This window comes from Zea mays, chromosome 3 (genome assembly GCF_902167145.1).
Source record: "Zea mays cultivar B73 chromosome 3, Zm-B73-REFERENCE-NAM-5.0, whole genome shotgun sequence".
Classification (NCBI taxonomy): domain Eukaryota; kingdom Viridiplantae; phylum Streptophyta; class Magnoliopsida; order Poales; family Poaceae; genus Zea; species Zea mays.
The window spans coordinates 200350147-200370909 of record NC_050098.1 but is presented as its reverse complement, the minus strand read 5'-3'; the positions used below and the strand labels follow the sequence as shown (position 1 = coordinate 200370909).

The window sequence follows — 20763 nt, the reverse complement described above, 5'->3', positions numbered from 1 at the left end:
GCAAGACCACCGGCTCTCTGGTCAAACATAGGTGGGGTTGGTTGGATGTTAGTATGTTGTCTTTCCCCCCATTGGTTTGAGCTACGTGGTGCATTTCCGTTTGCCCTATATGGTTCATAGGTTTGATCGATTCTTTCCGGCCTTCTAGGTGGGGCCGGAAAGATTTCCTGGGCTCTAGATCTTGAATTAATGGGCTGGTGCATTGCATAGTGTGATGGGAAGTGTTGCTGGGACGGGTGAGGATTCAGGTAATAATCCTCCTCAAAAGACTCATGCGCGGACTGTCCGGATATGTACCCGGACCGTCCATAGTTATGTGCGGACCGTCCGTCGTTGTATGCGGACCGTCCGACTGGGTAGTTTGGGTTCTGTGTCATATGTGGTGGCTCGGGTGCGTGTCTGGGTACCTCATTAAAAATGGGCCCGGCCGTGGCTGGCCCGGACGGTCCGCGCTCACGTGCGGGCGGTCCGCGCTCACGTGCGGACGGTCCGGACATGTGCAGATTGGCTGATTTACTGCCGATTTGCGGTTGCCCGGGGTACGTGTCCATCGGCATCCCGTAAAGGGGTTGTGACTGGTCATGACAACCTACAGCCGATGTATTACGCGTGTTACCCCCTAATTCTACCTCGTGCGATGGAAAATTTGCAATGCTAGATTTGTCAAATGCGCGCGTGTTGGGGCGAAGGCAAAGACGCCACCCTTCGCTCGAGGCCCTCGCCGCAGTCGCTGGTCTGACAGAGACAAAGCGGGCAGGGACACCCTTCGCTCCATTCGGCACTTTGACGAAGGCCTGCGGCGACGCCTTCCCGCGGCGCGGCCTCGTTCAGTTCTGAGGCCCACGTGTGATCTGGCCCATTGTAACGGGCCCTGCGTGGCCGCCTTTGTGTTACGGGCCTAATTTGTAAAGGCATACTTGTAATTACAGCTTGTAACCCTGCTTTATGGGAATATTCTGGGGATAAACTTGGTGTCTGAGGGCACATGCGTCCTTAACACAAGGCGCTGGGCACTCAGATACCTATAAATACCCCCGCACAGTGCCCGTGAGAGGCGAGATCAACAGAGCTATTGCCCCCGAGCACGTAACCCTGTTGTCACCACCGTTCACCCTCGTTGGCCTCCTTGCTGCTGAGAGCATGTTCCAACATTTGGCGCCCACCGTTCGTGCTACGACAAAACCACCCGCGATGGCACCCAAGAGAGCTAACTCGAAGGCTGACGAGGCTGCGAAGGCAGCACTGCTGGCCGCAAGAAAGGGCAAGGCCCTCGTCCTCACCCAATCCACCCACCAAGAGCCCACTGAAGACAATGTTCCCCACACCGGCGAAGACGACACCTTCCGCACCTGCGGAACCGAAGGACAATCGCAGCCGCCTCCAGGCTTCGCCCCACTGGAAGGCGCGGACCTCACCGAGGACGGTGAGGTCCTCGGCGTCTCAACAGAAGAACAGCTACAGCTGCGCGCCCTGCGCCTCAAGAACCGCAATCTCCAGAGGCAGAAAGAGATACTAGAGGCCAAGCGCCAACGTGTGTCCGCACTAGCCAAGGTGCGGCAAATGATACGCGACGAGGAGCAGAAGGCCCAAGACCTCGAGCGTGAGATCGCGCTGATGCAGCGCGAAGGCCACCTCGGCCTGCAGCAAGAGCCACCCCTCCAGCAGCGTGCGCAACCGGAAGGCACGCGCGAAGGCCACCTTGGCCTGCAGCATGGCCCACCCCTGCATCACCGGGCGCGGCCGGAGAGCCCGCGTTTCCCCCAGCGCGACCACACCTTCCAGCACGGCGCGCCATTCCAAGGAGTCAACTACCTCAACGAGCGAAGTCCCCTGGCGCCACACCTGCAGGTGACGCCTTGGCCAGCTAACTTCCGAGCGGGGACCTATCCCAAGTACAACGGCAGCACCGACCCGGCGCAATACATAATGAGTTATCAGGTCGCCGTTGCATCCGCCGGAGGGGACGACGCCACAATGGTGAAGTCTTTCATCATCGCCCTAGAGGGCCCAGCACTCACCTGGTTCACCAGATTGCCTCCGCTGTCCATTGATTCGTGGAGAAGTCTCAGGGACAAATTCCTGCTCAACTTCCAAGGGTACCGCCCAGACACCGACGCCTTGGCCGAGCTCTCGCTTTGCAAACAGCTGGAAAAGGAGACTCTGAGGGAGTACTACCGCAAATTCTTAACACTCAAGTCACAGCTGCCCTCCGTCGATGATCAGATCGCTATCCACTACGCCATCAACGGCCTTCGGGTCGGCGTCCTCTACAGCCACTGTATCAGAGATCCACCCAAGAGCTTGCAGGAGCTATATCAGCTCTTCGAAAAATATGCCAAATCCGAAGAGCTCCACCAGCGCAAGGTTGAGTCACAGCGGAAACCCAAAGATGCCCCGCAGTCCAGCCGCACGTGGACGAGGACTCCGCAACCAGACTCCGGTCGAGATGGCCACAGTCAACAGCAAGTGCACAACATCGCCAACCAGCAGCCTGCTGCAGACCCCCCTCGTCGCCAGGAATATCCCCCCAGGGCCGCGGAAATGGAACTCGTGGCAGGGGCCGAGGACGCGCGCAGCCGCCGCGCCGGTTCTACTGTCTTTTCCACGGCGAAGACTGCGCCCACCAAACCAAAGACTGCCCCAAGACGAAGGCAACCAGAGACAGAATGGCGCGGGCACAGCCAGCCGACAATCCCAGAATTGTCGCGCATAATTACCAGCCACCCCCTCCACCATATATCCACGCTCCCGCTCCGCATCCACCGCACCACGCTTACCAACACCATCAGGAAGTACAAATCGTACCTCCTCCACCCCCACCACCACACCAGCAACATCAAAACATCCCCCATGCCCCAAAGCAGGAAGACTTCGCCGATCAACCATATCGCGGAGTCATTCACATGATAACAGGGGGGTCCAGCACCGACTTCGACACCAAGCGGCAGAAGCGGGACCACTACCGCAGCATCAACCACGTCGCCGTCACTGGCCCAGTCGTGCAGACGAAGCGGTCCCACATACCGCTAACCTTCGACGCACGAGACGTCGACCTGCTCAGCGCCCCCCACATCGACGCTATGGTCATCAATTGCAGCGTGGCAGGCTGGGACCTACACAAAGTCCTAGTCGACAACGGCAGTCAGGCGGACATCATCTTCCTCCACGCCTTCGACCGCATGGGTATAAGCCACAGCTTGCTGAAGCCTTCGGACAACCCTTTGTATGGTTTCGGCGGCAAGGGCACCTTTCCAGTTGGCAAGATAGAGTTGCCCCTCTCCTTCGGTGTAGCACCCAAAGCCCGAAGCGAGCAAGTAACCTTCGACATTGTCGACATGGTATATCCATACAACGCCATCATGGGCCGGGGCTCCATCAATAAGTTCGAAGCTGCCATCCACGGGCTGTACCTATGTATGAAGATACCAGGTCCGCTAGGCGCCATTACAATCTACGGCAACCAGCAGACGGCGCGCAACATAGAGCGGGACTTCGTGCCTGGCCAGAGGAACGTACACTGTCTAACGACCCAGCGCGAGGTCCCCATGCCTGCCAGCCCAACCGATAAGCAGCACGACAAGGCACAGTTGCAGAGCCAAGACGGGACCAAGACTGTCCCCCTCGATCAGGCCACGCCCAAGCAGACAGTCACTATCAGCGAAGACCTCACCTCACTTGAAGAAGAGAGACTCCTCTGCTGCCTGGCCAAGAATAAAGATGTCTTCGCCTGGTCCGCCCTCGATCTGGTCGGAGTCAGCCGATCCATAATCGAGCACAGCTTGGGAATTGACCCTTCGGCGCGACCCAAAAAGCAGAGGCTTCGCAAAATGTCAGACGAAAAGACAGAGGCCGCCAAGGCGGAGGTGCACCGCCTCCTGGAGGCTAAATTCATCGAGCCAGTGGCTTACCCCACGTGGCTCTCCAATGTTGTAATGGTGCAGAAAAAAAGCGGGAAATGGCGAATGTGCATAGACTTCACCAGTCTCAATAAGGCCTGACCAAAGGACAATTTCCCGCTGCCGCGGATCGACAAAATAGTCGATAGCGCGGCCGGATGCGAGGTCATGTCTCTCCTCGACTGCTTCTCCGGCTATCACCAGATATACATGAAGGAGGAAGACAAGGCTAGCACCAGCTTTATAACACCCTTCGGCACTTATTGCTTCGTCAGAATGCCGGAGGGTCTCAAGAATGCCGGGTCCACCTTCTCCAGACTCACCAAAACAGTACTCGAAGGGCAGGTCAGCAGAAATATATTCACATATGTGGACGACATCGTCGTCGCCAGCAAGAATAAGGAGGACCATCTCGCCGACCTGGCCGAGACATTCGCGAACATGCGAGATGCACGACTCCGCCTAAACCCGGAAAAGTGCATCTTCGGTGTTCGTCAGGGCAAGATATTGGGCTACTTGGTGTCACACCGCGGCATCGAGGCCAACCCAACCAAGATCCAGGCCATCGTCGGCATGTCGCCCCCACAGTCCGCCAGGGACGTCCAGCGTCTGACAGGCAGATTGGCCGCTCTCAACAGATTCATTTCCAGGTCCGCCGAGCGAAGTTTCCCTTCCTCAAAACACTCCGCGGTGCGAAAGACTTCGCCTGGGGACCGGAGCAAGCAGCGGCCTTCGCCTCACTAAAACAGTACCTGTCGGAGCTGGCCATCCTCACAAGCCCCGACTCCTCGCTCCCCCTATTGCTCTATGTCGCGGCTTCGCCGCACGCGGTCAGCGCGGCACTAGTGCAGGAGCAGACAGTCGAGGGCGCAGTCAGACAGTGCCCTGTTTACTATGTCTCCGAAGTCCTGACACCGTCCAAATGCAACATGACAGAGCTGGAGAAGATCGCCTACGCAGTTGTTATGTCCTCGCGCAAGCTGCGCCATTACTTTGAAGCATTCAAGGTCCGAGTTACCTCAGACAGGGGGCTCGGTGAACTATTCAGAAACCCGGAGGCATCAGTGAGGATTGCCAAGTGGGCAGCCGAACTCTCCGGCTACCACATCAGCTTCGAGCCCAGGACAGCCATCAAGTCGCAAGTCCTGGCAGACTTCGTCGTCGACTGGACTGGGCCAGTAACGCAGCCGGACCCGTCCACAGAGAAGGTCTGGACCATCCATTGCGACGGCGCATGGTGCCATGCGGGGGCAGGCGTCGCTGCAGTCGTCACCTCACCAGCCGGAGTCAAACACAGATATGCAGCATGCCTCAACTTCGCTCTGGAATCCGACAAATGTACAAACAACATAGCAGAGTATGAAGCGGTTATCCTCGGCCTCCGCAAGCTAAGGGCCCTCGGAGTCACCACATGTATCATCAAGACAGACTCCAAGATAGTTGTCGGCCAGGTCGAGAAAGACTATGCAGCAAAAGACCTCGCGCTCATGCAATACCTCGCGGCTATCCGAAGTCTCGAGAGACAGTTCAAGGGATTCACCCTGCAGCATGTGGATAGGGCCAAGAACGAGGAGGCCGATGCATTAGCCAAGGCCGCCGCCAGGGGCGAGCCCCTGCCCTCCGACGTGTTCTTTCACACCATCGGCACGCCAGCCGTCCGGAGCCCCGAAGGGCTCCAGATAACTAATGATAGCGAGGGCCACCGTATAGTCAACCTAATCATGACCGAAGACTGGCGGGCACCAATAACCCTGTTCCTACAGGGGTACTATCATCCAACCGACGTCAGTGAGGCAAAGCGCCTCAGACATCGAAGCCGGGACTTCGCACTGATTGAGGGCCAATTATACAAGAAAGGGGTCAGTCAGCCAATGCTTAAATGCGTCACCGAAACCGAAGGCATGCAAATCCTACGCGAAGTCCACAGTGGCACGTGCGGCTCGCACGCAGGGCCAAGGGCCCTGGCTGCCAAGGTGATCCGACAAGGGTTTTACTGGCCTGCAATGATCTGCGCCGCAAATCGAGTCACAAGGTCCTGCGAAGCCCGCCAGAAGTTCTCTCCTCGGTCAGGCAACCCCTCGCAATATACAAAGCTGATTGCCCATACATGGCCTCTCCAGCGCTGGAGCCTGGACATTGTCGGGCCCCTGCCCACCGCTCAGGGGAACCTTAAGTTCGCCTTCGTAGCCGTCGAATACTTCACCAAATGGATTGAAGCGAGGGCTGTTTCCACAATCACATCAAAGACTGCCCAAAAATTCTTCTGGCAGAACATTGTTTGCCGCTTCGGAGTACCATCCGAGCTGATAGTTGACAACGGCAAGCAGTTCGACAGCCAAGATTTCAAGGATTTTTGTTTCTCCATCGGCACCAAGCTTGCCTTCGCTTCAGTCTATCATCCGCATTCCAACGGGGTCGTGGAGCGTGCCAATGGGAAAATCTTCACAGCTGTCAAAAAGATGCTCCTCGACGAAAAAAAGGCAGATGGACCGATTTATTGCCGGAGGCAGTCTGGGCGCTAAACACAACTGAGTGCAGGGCGACCGGGTTCACTCCTTTCCGCCTTCTATACGGATCGGAGGCAATGACCCCGCAAGAAATAAAGCATGGGTCCCCGCGTACAGTTCCGTCAGCCGTCCCCGACGTGGACGAGCCAACTTCAAAAGATCTCATTGACGGAGACCGGGTCTTCGCCCTACAGGCCCTAAACAAATACCAAGCCCAGACCAAAGCATGGCGCGACCACGCAGTCATCCCGAGAGAGTTCAGCGAGGGGGACCTCGTACTCGTCCGAACAGTTCGGACGGAGTCCAAGGGCAAGTTGGAGCCCAAGTGGGAGGGGCCCTTCATAGTCAAGTCAAAAGCTTCCCCCAGCGCTTACAGGCTCACAACGCCAAATGGCGAGGACCTGGAGCACTCCTGGAACATCGACAACCTTCGCAAATTTTTTGTTTGACCCATTTAGGGCTGATCTCGCCCTTGTAATTCGCCGCAAGCAATCTTGTACCGGCCCGCACTCTTTTCCTCCCGGGGGGTGAGGTTTTTAACGAGGCGGAGCCATGTAATATATGTGACAAAAATCCCCCACAAAAACATGTGTCGAAAAAAGACCGCGACAACGGTCTTCGGCATTCGACCAATTAGAAGTCACCGCGAGGCCAAGCGCTAGCCACCCTCGCGTGCGACAAATCCGCGCAGAAGTCGCCCAAAGGTGCAGCCGGACTAAGCACAACAAGTGCGAAAAAATCCGAAGTCTATCGCGAAGACTATCCGCGCAGAAGTCGCCTAAGGGTGCAGCCGGACTAAGCACAACAAGTGCGAAAAAATCCGAAGTCTATCGCGAAGACTATCCGCGCAGAAGTCGCCTAAGGGTGCAGCCGGACTAAGCACAACAAGTGCGAAAAAATCCGAAGTCTATCGCGAAGACTATCCGCGCAGAAGTCGCCTAAGGGTGCAGCCGGACTAAGCACAACAAGTGCGAAAAAATCCGAAGTCTATCGCGAAGACTATCCGCGCAGAAGTCGCCTAAGGGTGCAGCCGGACTAAGCACAACAAGTGCGAAAAAATCCGATGTCTATCGCGAAGACTATCCGCGCAGAAGTCGCCTAAAGGTGCAGCCGGACTAAGCACAACAAGTGCGAAAAAATCCGATGCCTATCGCGAAGACTATCCGCGCAGAAGTCGCCTAAGGGTGCAGCCGGACTAAGCACAACAAGTGCGAAAAAATCCCAAGTCTATCACGAAGACTATCCACGCAGAAGTCGCCTAAGGGTGCAGCCGGACTAGCACAACAAGTGCGAAAAAGCCCGAAGTCTATCGCAAAGACTCCACGCAGAAGCCGCCTAAGGGCGCAGCCGAACTAGTACAACAAAAGCAGAAACGACAACATCAAACCATCCGCGCCAAGACCGACTATAATCACACCAGCACAGCATAACCAACCATACCAGACAAAGTACACAGCGCCCTCGCAGGCACAGGCACGCGAGGGCACACAACTTCATCTTACAAGCCCTTACACATATACAAGCGAGGGCACCACGCTCTACATCGGCTCAACCTTTGGAATAATTCCCATCTCCCTATAATTAAATAACATTATCCTAAGTTCTTCACCCGCAAAAAGACTTCGCAGTTCCCCTTCCCCTGTACCCACAGCAGCCGGCAAAGACAACAGCTCCTGCCGACCAGCCCTACTCACGCGAAGCCGAGCCCCTTCCTCTGCGCTAACCCTACGCTTTGCAACCGCCCTTCGTCGTCGGCGCCCGGTGCTTGGACCTGGCACGTCTGGCGCGTCCGCAGCGTGTGGCGAAGCCTCCGCCGCAGCCACGTCCAAGGCCGCAAAATAATCCAAATCCTCCTCCGACGACTCCTCAGTCCACTCAACCGAGCTCCCAGAGTCAGTAAAATCAAAAAACTCAGATACAGATCCACCATATTCATTTCCACCTTCCGCGGTCGAAGCCGCCAAAAACTCAGTAGTAGCGGTTGCGTGCGCAGGCCCAAAATCTTGAACCTGCGCAGCAACCAAAATTCAGTACAACATCCAAAAATTCCCCAACCCTAAACACCCACTACGCCACCTGCGAAGGCCCTGCCGCTGTGGGAGCCTCCGCCGTTGGCTCCGCCGCTGCTTCCGCCACCACCGCCGCGGGATCTTCAGCGCTCGGCGCAGCAGCTGCGGGGGCATCAGGCGCGCCTTCGGCCACCTTTGGGGGCAGGTCTTCGCCGGCCGCAGCAGATGTGGGGGCGCCTGGCGCGTCTTCCGCAGTCTCCGGGGTCGGTTCCAGGGCGACTCCAGTCGCGGCCTCCGCGGGGGTCGGCTCCGGGTCAGGCAGCGCGCTGTTTAGTGCCCCGAAGTCGTCCACCCGCTCGCCACGCTCCGCCTAAGACAAAACACACAAAAATTCAGCAAACACACGCACAGACCACATCCAGCAAACGCCGAACAAACGACAACGTTACCTGAGCCCTCGCAGCCTCGGCCCGCTCCCTGACCACCTCACGACCGTACAGACCCCACATCCGGTCATAGAGGGCCCCGGCGGATTCCTTCACCACGGGGTCTTCGACCTTATAGATATCTCGCCCAAAATCTTCATCTGCCTAGTCGAGGGCCTCAAAGTGCCGGCACCCTTCGCGAGAGAGTGCGTTCATCGCCCCCTCGCAGGTGACCAGGGAGGTGAACGACATTAACCCCTCCAAGACAGTGGGGAGCTCCTGCAGCTCCTCCTGCACCCATTCCAGACAGCGAAGCCCGGCCTCTCGCTCCGGCACCTCGAAGTCACCGGTCCGCGCACCCAGCTCGCGATATGCAGCCATAAGCTGCGTGCGCGTCCGTTCCGCCTCCGCTCGCATCGCGGCCTCGGCCCCCTTCGCGCGGCTCTCCAGGGCTGTAAGCCGCTCCTGCAGCTGTCTGGCGCGCTCCTTGGCAATATTGCCTTCCGCCCGCGCCAGCCTGGCCTCCGCCTGCGCAGCCTGCTCTTTGGCGATGGCTTCGTTAGCCTCCCTCCTCTCCCCCGCCAGCTGGCGCCGGAGGTCAGCCTTCTCCTTCTCCAGCACCCTGTCCGCCAATTTACGGCACTTGCTGTCGGAGGCCGATTTTTCACGGACGGCATCAGCATGTTGCGTCCGAAGTCTCTCGACTTCGGCAGACAAAGCTGCCGTAAGGGCCCCCGACGCAGTACGACTGGTGAAGTCAGCCACCTGCAGAAGCACACGTGAGGCCGCGGCCTTAAAAAAATCGCCTGACTCAGCGGACCTGACTCAGCGCCTCCGTCGCCTGACTCAGCGCCTCCGTCACTCCCTTCAGCTGGCGGGTCGCCACGCCCGCCTCGTCCCAGACCATCGCGAGGACCGACACCTCGCCTCCGGCGCCAAGGGTCTCGCCCCTCGCCTTCGGCGCTAGCGCAGCCGTCGCGATCGCCGCGGCAGGCGCAACTATAGCAAGCTGGCCCTCGTCCGACCCTGCAACGCATCAGCGAATTAAAATATATATATATATATATATAGAGAGAGAGAGAGACTTACCCCCAAGATAATCGTCCACATTAATCTCGGTGCCGAAGTCGGCAATGCGTTTGCCCGATGGCGGCAACGTTCGGGCCGCCTTCGAAGCCTCCGCCACTCCGCTGGCCGGCGGCACCACCTTCGTCAGTTTGGAGCCCCCGGCGCCCACCGTTGCCTCCGGCGCCTTGCTAGGTGCAGAGGCGCCCGCCTTCGCCGCCAGCGGCGGCTTGCCTCCGCCGGAGGCCGCAGCCTTCGCAGTTCCCCGCGGCCTTTTCGGCCGAGCTTCGTGAATCCTGACAGTCGCCTGGCGTTTTTGCGCCGCCCCTTGGCGATCCTTGTCCATCACTGCCCACACAACAGCACCGATATTTCGCCCGTAAGGAAAAACTCTCCACTGATGAACCATACGAGATGTAAAACAGTCCTCCTCAGCCGCGCAGGGGATAGGAACATTTCTAGGCCAACAACCCCCGGTAACCCTCAGCATCCGAGCCGAAGACTCCCGGAGCTCGGGCGAAGACATCCTTTCCCCCGGGGCCGCACACGTCCTCATTAACTCTCTAGCAAAACTATCAAACACCCCAAGTCCTCCCATCGCAGTACCTAATTTTCTCTTTTTTGAGGAGGGGGCGGCCGCCAGCTCAGGGTCGCCTCCAGTCTCCACCGCCGGTTTCTTCCCACGGCGGTCCGCTTCGTCTTGACCAGGGTAGTCGTCGTACGGCAATTGATTTAATTCGAAGACCCTGTTCAAACGGTCATTTGACCCACGGATATCAAAGCTGCGCTGGCCTTCCGTCCTCGGCACGTAACGTCCCACGAGCCGTACCGCCAAGTCCTCCGCATCACGCACAAAGGCGGCCGGGTCACGGTTTCGCAAATTTAGTGCGAAGGCAGGACTTTGCACCACCCTTCCTCCGTGAAAAGGCATCTGGCGAGGGCACACTTCGCCCAGCGCCCAGCCGTGCGCCAAGGGCCAGACCCCGTACGCCACGAACTCTTCAACTAAATCACGCCCACTGCTCTGACCGGCGGCGCACCGAAGGGCCCCTTCGTCTGCATCCTCTTCTGCCACTTCAAAAGGCGGATACGCAGAGTAATAATGAGAGCACATCTCAGACACGGGGAGTCCCTCATGGTCTTCGATAGTACCCTCAGCAACGTAAAACCAAAATTCATTCCAATTGCCCCACTTGTTGCGGGCGCACGGAACCAACTCCACTACTGGCATTGTGGTCTTGCCGGTCTTCGGCGTGAATGTGCATGACCCGAACTGGGCAACTCCGTCCCTAACCATCCTCTTCTACCAATGCAAACAATAATTCTTCGCGAAAACTTCAACCGACGGCTGTCCGCCGTACGAAGTCGTCGCCCAGACATACTTCGCCAGCGCCACCATGGCATTCGGTGTCAGCTGATGTATTTGAACGTTGAATCTACGCAGGACTTCGCCAACAAACTGGTGCGCAGGCAAGCGGAGACCGGCGGCGAAGAACGCCTCGAAAACGACCAACTCACCCTCCGGCTCGGGGACTTCCTCCGTCCCCGGAGCACGAGCAACTCCGCCGCCAAAGTAGCCCAACCGCTGCATATCTTCAACGCGGGCTGACGTCATCCGTGACATACCAAAATCAACAGAGTCGCCGGCGCGCAACTCCTCCACCATCACGCTACTCAACGTCTCCTCAGACGAGGCGGCGGCCGGCGGCGTGGTGTCGGCGGAAGAAGAAGAGGACGGCATTGCTACGTACCATCGGCGGCGGCGGGCGGTCTGCTTCACTCGAGCCAGAACTCCGGCGAGCAAAAGGAGCAGCGGAAGAAGAGGAACAGCAAGACGGCGGGCGGATAGGGTTTTTACGGAGCGTGGAAGGCAAAGTTCAAACAGCGCCGACCCCCGCCCCCTTTTATAGGCAGGGCGCGGCGCTTCGGGAAACCTGCAATCCAACAGTACGCCGTCCATCAACGGTCACATCAAAAACCCCCGCGGAACCACTTCGAGCGAGGGCAGCGTCTCCGCCATCTAGCGACGTCTTCGGCACCAGGTGACTTTATCGAACTGGTCCCTCGGAGGGCAAATGTTGGGGCGAAGGCAAAGACGCCACCCTTCGCTCGAGGCCCTCGCCGCAGTCGCTGGTCTGACAGAGACAAAGCGGGCAGGGACACCCTTCGCTCCATTCGGCACTTTGACGAAGGCCTGCGGCGACGCCTTCCCGCGGCGCGGCCTCGTTCAGTCCTGAGGCCCACGTGTGATCTGGCCCATTGTAACGGGCCCTGCGTGGCCGCCTTTGTGTTACGGGCCTAATTTGTAAAGGCATACTTGTAATTACAGCTTGTAACCCTGCTTTATGGGAATATTCTGGGGATAAACTAGGTGTCTGAGGGCACATGCGTCCTTAACACAAGGCGCTGGGCACTCAGATACCTATAAATACCCCCGCACAGTGCCCGTGAGAGGCGAGATCAACAGAGCTATTGCCCCCGAGCACGTAACCCTGTTGTCACCACCGTTCACCCTCGTTGGCCTCCTTGCTGCTGAGAGCAAGTTCCAACAGCGCGCTAACCTCCTATAGTCGTTTTGCATATCCCCTATGATATTTTGCATTTGTTCACGCTGTTCATCTACATAATTCTTAAGAGATTGCAGCTCGTTTGTATTACTTACATTGGGGATATCTGGCGTGGGTTGCAGTGAAGCTGGATCTGTCGCCCGATGTCGGACGACCTTGTTGTTCCTGTCGACTTTGAAGTTGGCCAAGAACTTTGCTTTCGCCTCCTGGATCATCTGCTCCTTGTGCTCCTCGAACTGGAGCTGTTCGTCGGTCGGCAAGGTTTCCCAAGTCGGCTCTATGATGTTGCTTGGAGAAACTTCAGAACTATCCCTTGAACCGGCCATTGAGGGCCGATTTGATAGGTCTAAATATGTCTTCCCCAGCGGAGTCGCCAAAAAGTATGTTGACGCCTTTTCGGAGCGCCAAACACTCAGCAAGAACCGTGGCGGTGCTCTCTGGTCAGGCGCGGACGGTCCGCGACCTGGCGCAGGGGCTGAGTCTTCTGCCTGACGGCCGGACGGTCCACGCGTATGTAGAGGCGGCGGAAGTCGCCGGCGGCGGCCTGGATCTCGCTGCTCTCGGGAGGGACCCCGTCGGGGAGGAGAGATCCTAGGTGATGTCTAGGCTCGGCAGGCCGACCTAGACTCTTCTAATCGGCGTAGAGTCGAAGAGAAGCGAAAAATTGGAGATCGAGATGCTAAACCTAAACTAGACTAGAGCTACTCCTAGGATAAAATGCGAAATAGAAGTGTTGATTCGATTGATGATGATTACAAATCGGTCGTATACCTCTCTTTTTATAGAGGAGGGGGGCTGGACCCTTTACACGACTGGATTCCGAGCTAATTCCGCAAATCTAGCAAACAACCATATCACAAAACTCGGAACCCTAAACTGCTCTGCGCATGCGCGGACCGTCCGGCCCACAGGCGCGGACTGTCCGGACCGCGGACCGTACGGCCTCAGGGCCGGACGGTCCGCCAGGCTCAAAACGGTGCTCAACATGTGCTTTAAGTATAATAGAGATAGAGATGTAACCTTTCTTTCGTGACCTGTGGAGTCGTTCATGTGCACGAAAGTAGAACACACACATAATACTTCCATGAAAAAAGGGCCAATCTGCAAACCAGACATCTGATGTTGCGTTAGTGGACTAGAGAGCTCCGTCCGGTTCACATCCGGTGCGGTACATCGGAGGCCAAGCAGCTCTTTGCGCGGTGTTCACCCACCGCCGCCTCGTGTCTCCCAATTCCGTCTCGTTCTGCAGTGATTCCACACCGCAGGTGGGCAGCCATGATGGCGTGCGCCCTCGCCGTCGCCTGGCCTGCAGCGTCTCTCGCGCCATCCGGCAAGAGGAACCTCTCCGGCGGCCGTCCCCCATGGCTGCCGTCTCCCAGACCTTCAGGTAAAACTGCTCCTGGTTCCTCACTTCCTCTGCATACAGGCCTGATGCGGACGGAGTTTTGTGTACTGTACACCATATTCCACTTCTGCGTCACCGCGCACAAGCGCCCGTCATCTGCACTGTCTCCTCGAAAACACAGGCAGCAGAAGGGCGTCACTGCTGCTGCCCCGCCGGCGCTCGCAGAAGACGGCGTTCGTGGTGGGTGGTGCCGCGAGCTTTTGCACGGCCTCGCTGAAGCGATCGCCGAGAATGCGAGGCCACGGAGAACAGGTCCAATTCTAGAAAGAAAACAATGTTGTTATACCTCCAACCAGTACGTCACACTCCACCACTCTCTGTTGGTTCCTATTGTAGGTTTGTGCAACGCGGAGGAGACGGGCGGACATCCAGTCGGACACGTACGTGCTGATGGAACCCGGCATGGATGAGGCGTTCGTGTCCAGGGAGGAGCTGGAGGAGAGGCTCAAGGGCTGGCTCAAGAACTGGCCCAGGGACACCCTGCCCCCAGACCTTGCCAGGTTCGGCACGGTCGACGAGGCCGTCTCGTACCTCGTCAGGTCCGTGTGCGTGCTCGAGATCGACGGAGACGTTGGTTCCGTGGAGTGGTACCAGGTCCAGCTGGACTAGTTGCCGCCCTAGATTGGATGTATAGCGCTGAGAAACCCATTGAGAGCCTTTTTTTTCACGCCCCTCAACTTCTCGCCTCTGGACGGCCGCCCAATATGCAGATATGGCGACGCGAACCGTGACTCCGTGAGCTTACCCCTCCTTTGCGGTCTCCTACCAGTGAGGACTTGTTTTCTCAAAAAATTCCTTCCGCTCTAGATTAAGAACTACTCTAGATCGGCACGCCTTTGGTAGGAGACCTCGAAGAATCCTTTAATCAGCATCTTGAATATTTCATGTAGTTAGCTTGATCATAATTGTTCATATTTGTGCAACTAAACAACACGGCTGGAAGTCTTTGACTTTCTAAGAGACATGTATAGTTGTGGCATAGCAAGAGCCGGCTAGCGGCTACAATCTCATCGCCGGATAGTTCTTCTCGGATTTGATTGATTGTGTCATTGCGTGCGCAACCTTTTTTGGCAAGGGCTTGGAGTCAGGGGCGGATCTAGCCCATTTCTGCACTTTCGCTCTCTAGAGTAATCTCCAAAGCATGGTCTGTCAACTTCCCGGCCACTTCTGCACTTTCGCTCTCTAGAGGAACCTCGGATCATATTCCTTGGATGATCAATGTCCAAATTAATGTTCCCAAATCGCCCATCTTCAGATTCAAAAATTATAGCCTTCAGCTTAAAGATTTTCATACAATTTTTCAAGATTCTTGGAGTTAGCCTCTATTTCAACCAGACCCAGCTAAAAGGCCCATGGCCAAGTTTAAAAGGGCACGAAAAGCGATTCAGGGTTGGTATAAGCCTCTCCCTAATTTAACAAAATTGATTGATAAGGTTAAATTGATTATTCAGCTATTGGACTTCATTGAGGAGAGTAGAGACTTAACTATACAAAAATGGAATTTCAAAGACATACTTATCCTCCATCTGCATGATCTTTTGTCTAAACAGCGAACTTATTGGAAACAAAGAGGTCAAATTAAATGGGTTACCCTTGGTGATGCTGGCACTAAGTTCTTTCACGCCAATGCTACTATCAAGCATCGTCACTAAAGAATGATAATGGAAATACGACTTTTTCTCATACGTACAAAGAAACTGTGCTTTTTAATGCCTTCAAGAACAGATTGGGGACTTCTCAACAAACATCCATGGTTTTTAACTTACCATCCTTGATTCAGCCGATTGATAATTTGTCAGAACTTGAGCACCCCTTCTCTTGTCATGAGATTGATCGGATCATTAAATGTCTGCCTTCAAATAAATCGCTAGGTCCAGATAGATTTAATACGGACTTTGTGAAGAAATGTTGGTCGGTGATTGCTCCACACTTCTATGAATTATCCAAAAAAATGAAGGATCACTTTGCATGCGCAACATTAATGGTTCATACGTGACTCTCATTCCCAAAAATAGCTCCCCGGACTCAGTTGGTGACTATAGGCCTATCTCCCTCCTTAACACAAGTGTTAAAGTGTTGACAAAAATCTTAGCCAACCGTTTGCAATAGGTGATCACAAAGTTAGTTCATCAGAATCAATATGGTTTTATCAAGGCTAGGTCAATTCAGAACTGTCTAGCCTAGGCTTTTGAATACATTTCTCTTTGCCATAAGTCCAGAAAAGAAATGGTCATTCTAAAGCTAGATTTTGAAAAGGCTTTTGACAAATGGGAACATGCAACTATTATTAAGGTTTTGAGGCACAAGGGGTTCGGTGACAAATGGATTCACTGGGTTTCTATGATTCTTGACTCCGGCACTTTAGAAGCTCTTTTGAATGGCGTCCCTGGGAAACGATTTCACTGCAAACGCGGAGTCAGACAAGGAGATCCTTTGTCCCCACTTCTTTTTGTTCTTGCAACTGATCTTCTGCAGTCAATTGTCAACAAGGCTTGTGACTGTGGCATCTTACGGCTCCCCCTGCCGAGCAATTGTGGTCCTGATTTCCCTATTATTCAATATGCAGATGATACTATTCTCATAATGGAAGCTTGTCCTAGACAACTTTTCTTTCTAAAGGCGATGCTCAATTCTTTTGCTGAATCCACAGGGCTACATGTCAACTACCACAAATCTAATATTTTTCCCATCAATGTCACAGACCAAAAATGGAAATCCTTGCAAATACATTCCGCTGCAAAATTGGATCAATGTCGTTCACTTACTTAGGGCTTCCCTTGGGATTACAAAGACCCAACCTGGGTGCTTTTCTTCCTCTTATTCAGAAAATTGAGAAAAGACTGGCGTCAACCTCTATCTTCTTATCACAGGCTGGCAGACTACAAATGGTTAATGCAATCTTCTCCTCACTTCCAACATACTACATGTGCACTCTCAAGCTCCTAAAACGGTGATCAAACATATTGACAAATTCAGACGGCACTGCCTTTGGAGAGGTGCATATTTAAATGCCAAGAAACCCCCTCAAGTAGCCTGGAAATCGGTCTGCAAGCCAACATTTCAGGAGGGATTGGGTGTCATAAATTTAGAATTACAAAATAAAGCCCTTCTTATGAAGAATCTACATAAATTCTATAACAAAGCTGACATCCCGTGGATCAATATCATCTGGGCCAATCATTATAGCCATTCGTTGTCCTCAGATAAACCAGTTGGCTCTTTCTGGTGGAGAGACGTCCTTAAAACTCTTGAATCTTTCAAAGGAATTGCTCGGGTGGAGATTGGAGATGGTAAAACATTTTTTTGTGGCATGACAACTGGGATTATACGCAAATCGGCACGATATCCAGAACTTTGGTCTTTCGCTTCATGCAAAGATATCACCATCCAACAAGCAAGAATGGCAGCTTCACATGAGATGTTTCACACCCCACTGTCGGCTGAGGCCTTTGTGCAATTTCAAGCTTTGCAGGGTCTTTTGGTTAATCTTCCGCATAATAATCAGAGAGACAAATGGCTCTGCAATGCCTCTTCTAGCCTCTTTTCATCACAAAAGATTTATTCTCATTTGATGGGCAACCAGTGGACTCATCCCATCTTCACTTGGCTGTGGAAATCAAAATGCCAACCCAAACACAAGGTCTTCTTCTGGCTATTACTCAAGGACAGACTAAATACCCGGGCACTTCTAAGACAACGAGTTATGCTACTGGATTCATACACCTGTGACAACTGTATTTTTCAAGCTGAAGAGACAGCCATTCATCTTTTTTCAGATGCAGTTTTGCTAGGAGATGCTGGTCCTTTATAGGAATCTCCCCGCCACGAACAACTGATCTAATCAACACCATCCTAAGGATCAGAAGACGTTGGCAGGTCCCATGGAAACTTGAAACTATCATCCTATTAACCTGGAGCATCTGGAAAAGCAGAAACAATTGGGTGTTCAATGAGATCTCGCCCACTGTGGAGGAATGTCGGGACATGTTCAAAACAGAAATGAATTTATTGTGTCACCGAGTTAAACCAGAGATAGGGGATAAAATTAAGACCTGGATTCAGTGCTCTGTACTGTAATTTTCGTTATCCTTCCTGTAGCTACCCTCCTGTATTTTCTTTTCTTTTTTCTCTTTATGCAATAAAAAATACTGCAGGCCCTCCCTACAGTAATTTAAGCTTCTAAAAAAACTCCAACCAGTATGTCACGCTCCACCACTATCTGTTGGTTCAAGGTTTGTGCAGCGCGGAGGCGATAGGCGGAAAACACGTATGTGCTGATGGAACCCGGCGTGGACGAGGCGTTCGTGTACAGGGAGGAACTGGAGGAGGAGCTGGAGGAGAGGCTCAAGGGCTGGCTCAAGAACTGGCCCGGGGACACCCTGTCCCCAGACCACGCTAGGTTCGGCACGGTCGACGAGGTCGTCTCGTACCTCGTCAGGTCCGTGTGCGTGCTCGAGATCGACAGAGACGTTGGGTCCGTGGAGTGGTACCAAGTCCAGCTCGACTAGTTGTCGCCCTAGCTTGGATGTATGGCTTATTTACCGAAAATTTAACGAAACAACACACAAAAACTAGGAAGTCGATGAATGGGAAGCCATAAGGGCTGATTTGGTGGATAGAAAAATGGAGTTAATCCATAAAAGAATCTCCTTAGGACTAGTTTGGTGGATAGACCAAACCAGTCGATTCTTTTTTCCCACGCCCCTTAGCTTCTCGCCTCTCGACGGTCGGGCAACGCGAGCCCAACTGCAGCTTTGTGGTCCTACCAGTGGCGAGTTGCGAGGTAAATGAGAAGTTGTGGATAGCTGTCACTGCCAAACTCATTGTTTGACTTTCTTTTAAAGAAGTTAGTTTTTATGGACAACACTGAAAAGTCGATTTATACAAAAAAAAACCCTTAGAAATAAGGTCAACCCCATTGCTACACGCTAGCTAGGAGTTTCAGGCTCCACATCTGCATCCAGTAGCGGATCGAGGATTCACTCAGTACCGGTCTAGGGTTTAGAGTTTATGATTTAGGGTTTAGGATCCAAGCAAGATTTAAAATAGAGGTCCTTATTATTATAATATATGTTGTTAATAAAAATTTAATTATATATAAAAAATCACCGCAAATGCAAAAATACATAATATATGGTTATCTTAAAACAGTAATCAATAATCATCTTAGACATCTGACAAAATATCAATAGAATAGTCTAATTAGTAAATAGTAAGTAATCAATAATAATCTTAGTAAATAGTCTAAATTATATGTGTCATGACTCGGTAACCTATTGGTACAGCAAGCGATTCATGCTAATATTGAAAAATGGATGACTGAACCTATACATATAGGCTACTAGACTACTAGAGTGGGAAAACTGGGGACCCGAGGCGGCCGCCCCGCTCGACCCCTTCAGGGTTAGACTGGCTCCAACAAGACCCTCTAAAGGGTCATGTACCCTAAATTTAGAGGACGAGTACATCCTTTACTCCCTCCAGCAACGTCCTCTAAACGGTACTCTAAATTTAGAGAACGCTGATGGATCATCTATATGTAGAGTTTCTCTAAACAGTTCTCTATCTATTTGAATACTTTAAACAACCGGTTTAATAAAACTAAAATATGTACAATACATTTGAGAGTATGACAAATACGTATGTACAAAAATTAAAAAAATTAAAAATGTCTTTAATATAGGTATTTATATATAGAGGACGTTGTTGGAGAGAAAGTAGATATAGGAGATGAAATCTTTTAGAGAAGACTGTAAAGGATGGATATAGAGGATGTATATAGAGGTCGTTGCTGGAGACAGTCTTAGGGCTGGTCCTGGTAGTGAAATATGCCACGACCCACGAGTTCTGTGAGTTTCTTGTCCTTGAAGTTTTGAACATTACAGAGCTCACTTATGCAGCTTTAGGGTGGCATTAGTATTTCCGTGAGGCACTTATATTACATATGAATGAAGACTAACCAAACTCAAATTGATTATTATTATTACTACTACTTTTGTGGAAACGAATACAGTTCAGCACTGCGAAAGACGTTTTTGCTCTAGCTGGTATCGGCTTTATTGCAGTAGCTGCGTTATGGGCATCGGTCAACCTCGTTGAGATACATTCCAAATGACATGTTGCGCTTTCAATTCCTAACATAAGGCTAATCTAGTCCGTCCATGTTTTCGTTCACCTTTAGATCATCGATAAGCTCCATGTCCTTCCTCTTCTCTTTGAACTAGTTGGGGTATTAGTTGCATGGGTAAGTTTTTGACACACCTTTTGGCTTCGAGTGTTTACTCTAACACTTCACTATCTTCTCAAATATTTTAAGTTATCGCAATTCGCATCAACTCCTCTTTGACATGTTTTCAGCTCTTCATCTATAACAATTTTCTCTTCATGCCAAAGAGGGAATAACTACTCCCGAGATGATGACTGTCGTACCTCTTAGGATATGTTTCAGGGAAAGAAAAATCCACGTGAAATGATTCCAAGCATACTCCTAAACAATACGGTACAACTACATCTCTTCTTTCAAAGTGTTCAACTTCAGGTATTAGCATATAACTTGTGTTATCGCTACAATCCCAAAGAGGAGAGAGGATGGGTCGACAACAGCGGTGGCAGCGGCGTGGAGGAGGGATTGACAACCACAACAACGCGAGTGAGGGGAGGAGGCGGTGTGGACACAGAGGAGAGGGGAGAGAGAGACCGGGGGCAGGGGACGTGGAGGAAAGGGATGTGAGATAATTCAAATAATATTGTCCATTGGATTTAAGTGAGTAAGGGAGATGAGATTATCCAGTGATCTTGGTTTTGATGGTGTATTAAGTTTGGATGTAATTTATTTATTGTATTTAAGGATGGAGAGGTGATTTGGTTGGGTGAGTTTTGTAAATTTTAA

At 52.9% G+C, this 20763-nt stretch overlaps 1 protein-coding gene across 1 annotated transcript; it reads left to right on the top strand.

Moving 5' to 3' along the window:
* The first annotated feature begins 13625 nt into the window (after positions 1-13625).
* On the top strand, positions 13626-14832 carry LOC100276610 (Protein CHLORORESPIRATORY REDUCTION 7 chloroplastic). The gene is given in 3 exon segments (NM_001150359.1): positions 13626-13856; positions 13996-14126; positions 14211-14832. Coding segments are annotated over 3 exon segments (516 nt in total). The 5' UTR covers positions 13626-13744; the 3' UTR covers positions 14484-14832.
* The last annotated feature ends 5931 nt before the right edge of the window (positions 14833-20763 follow it).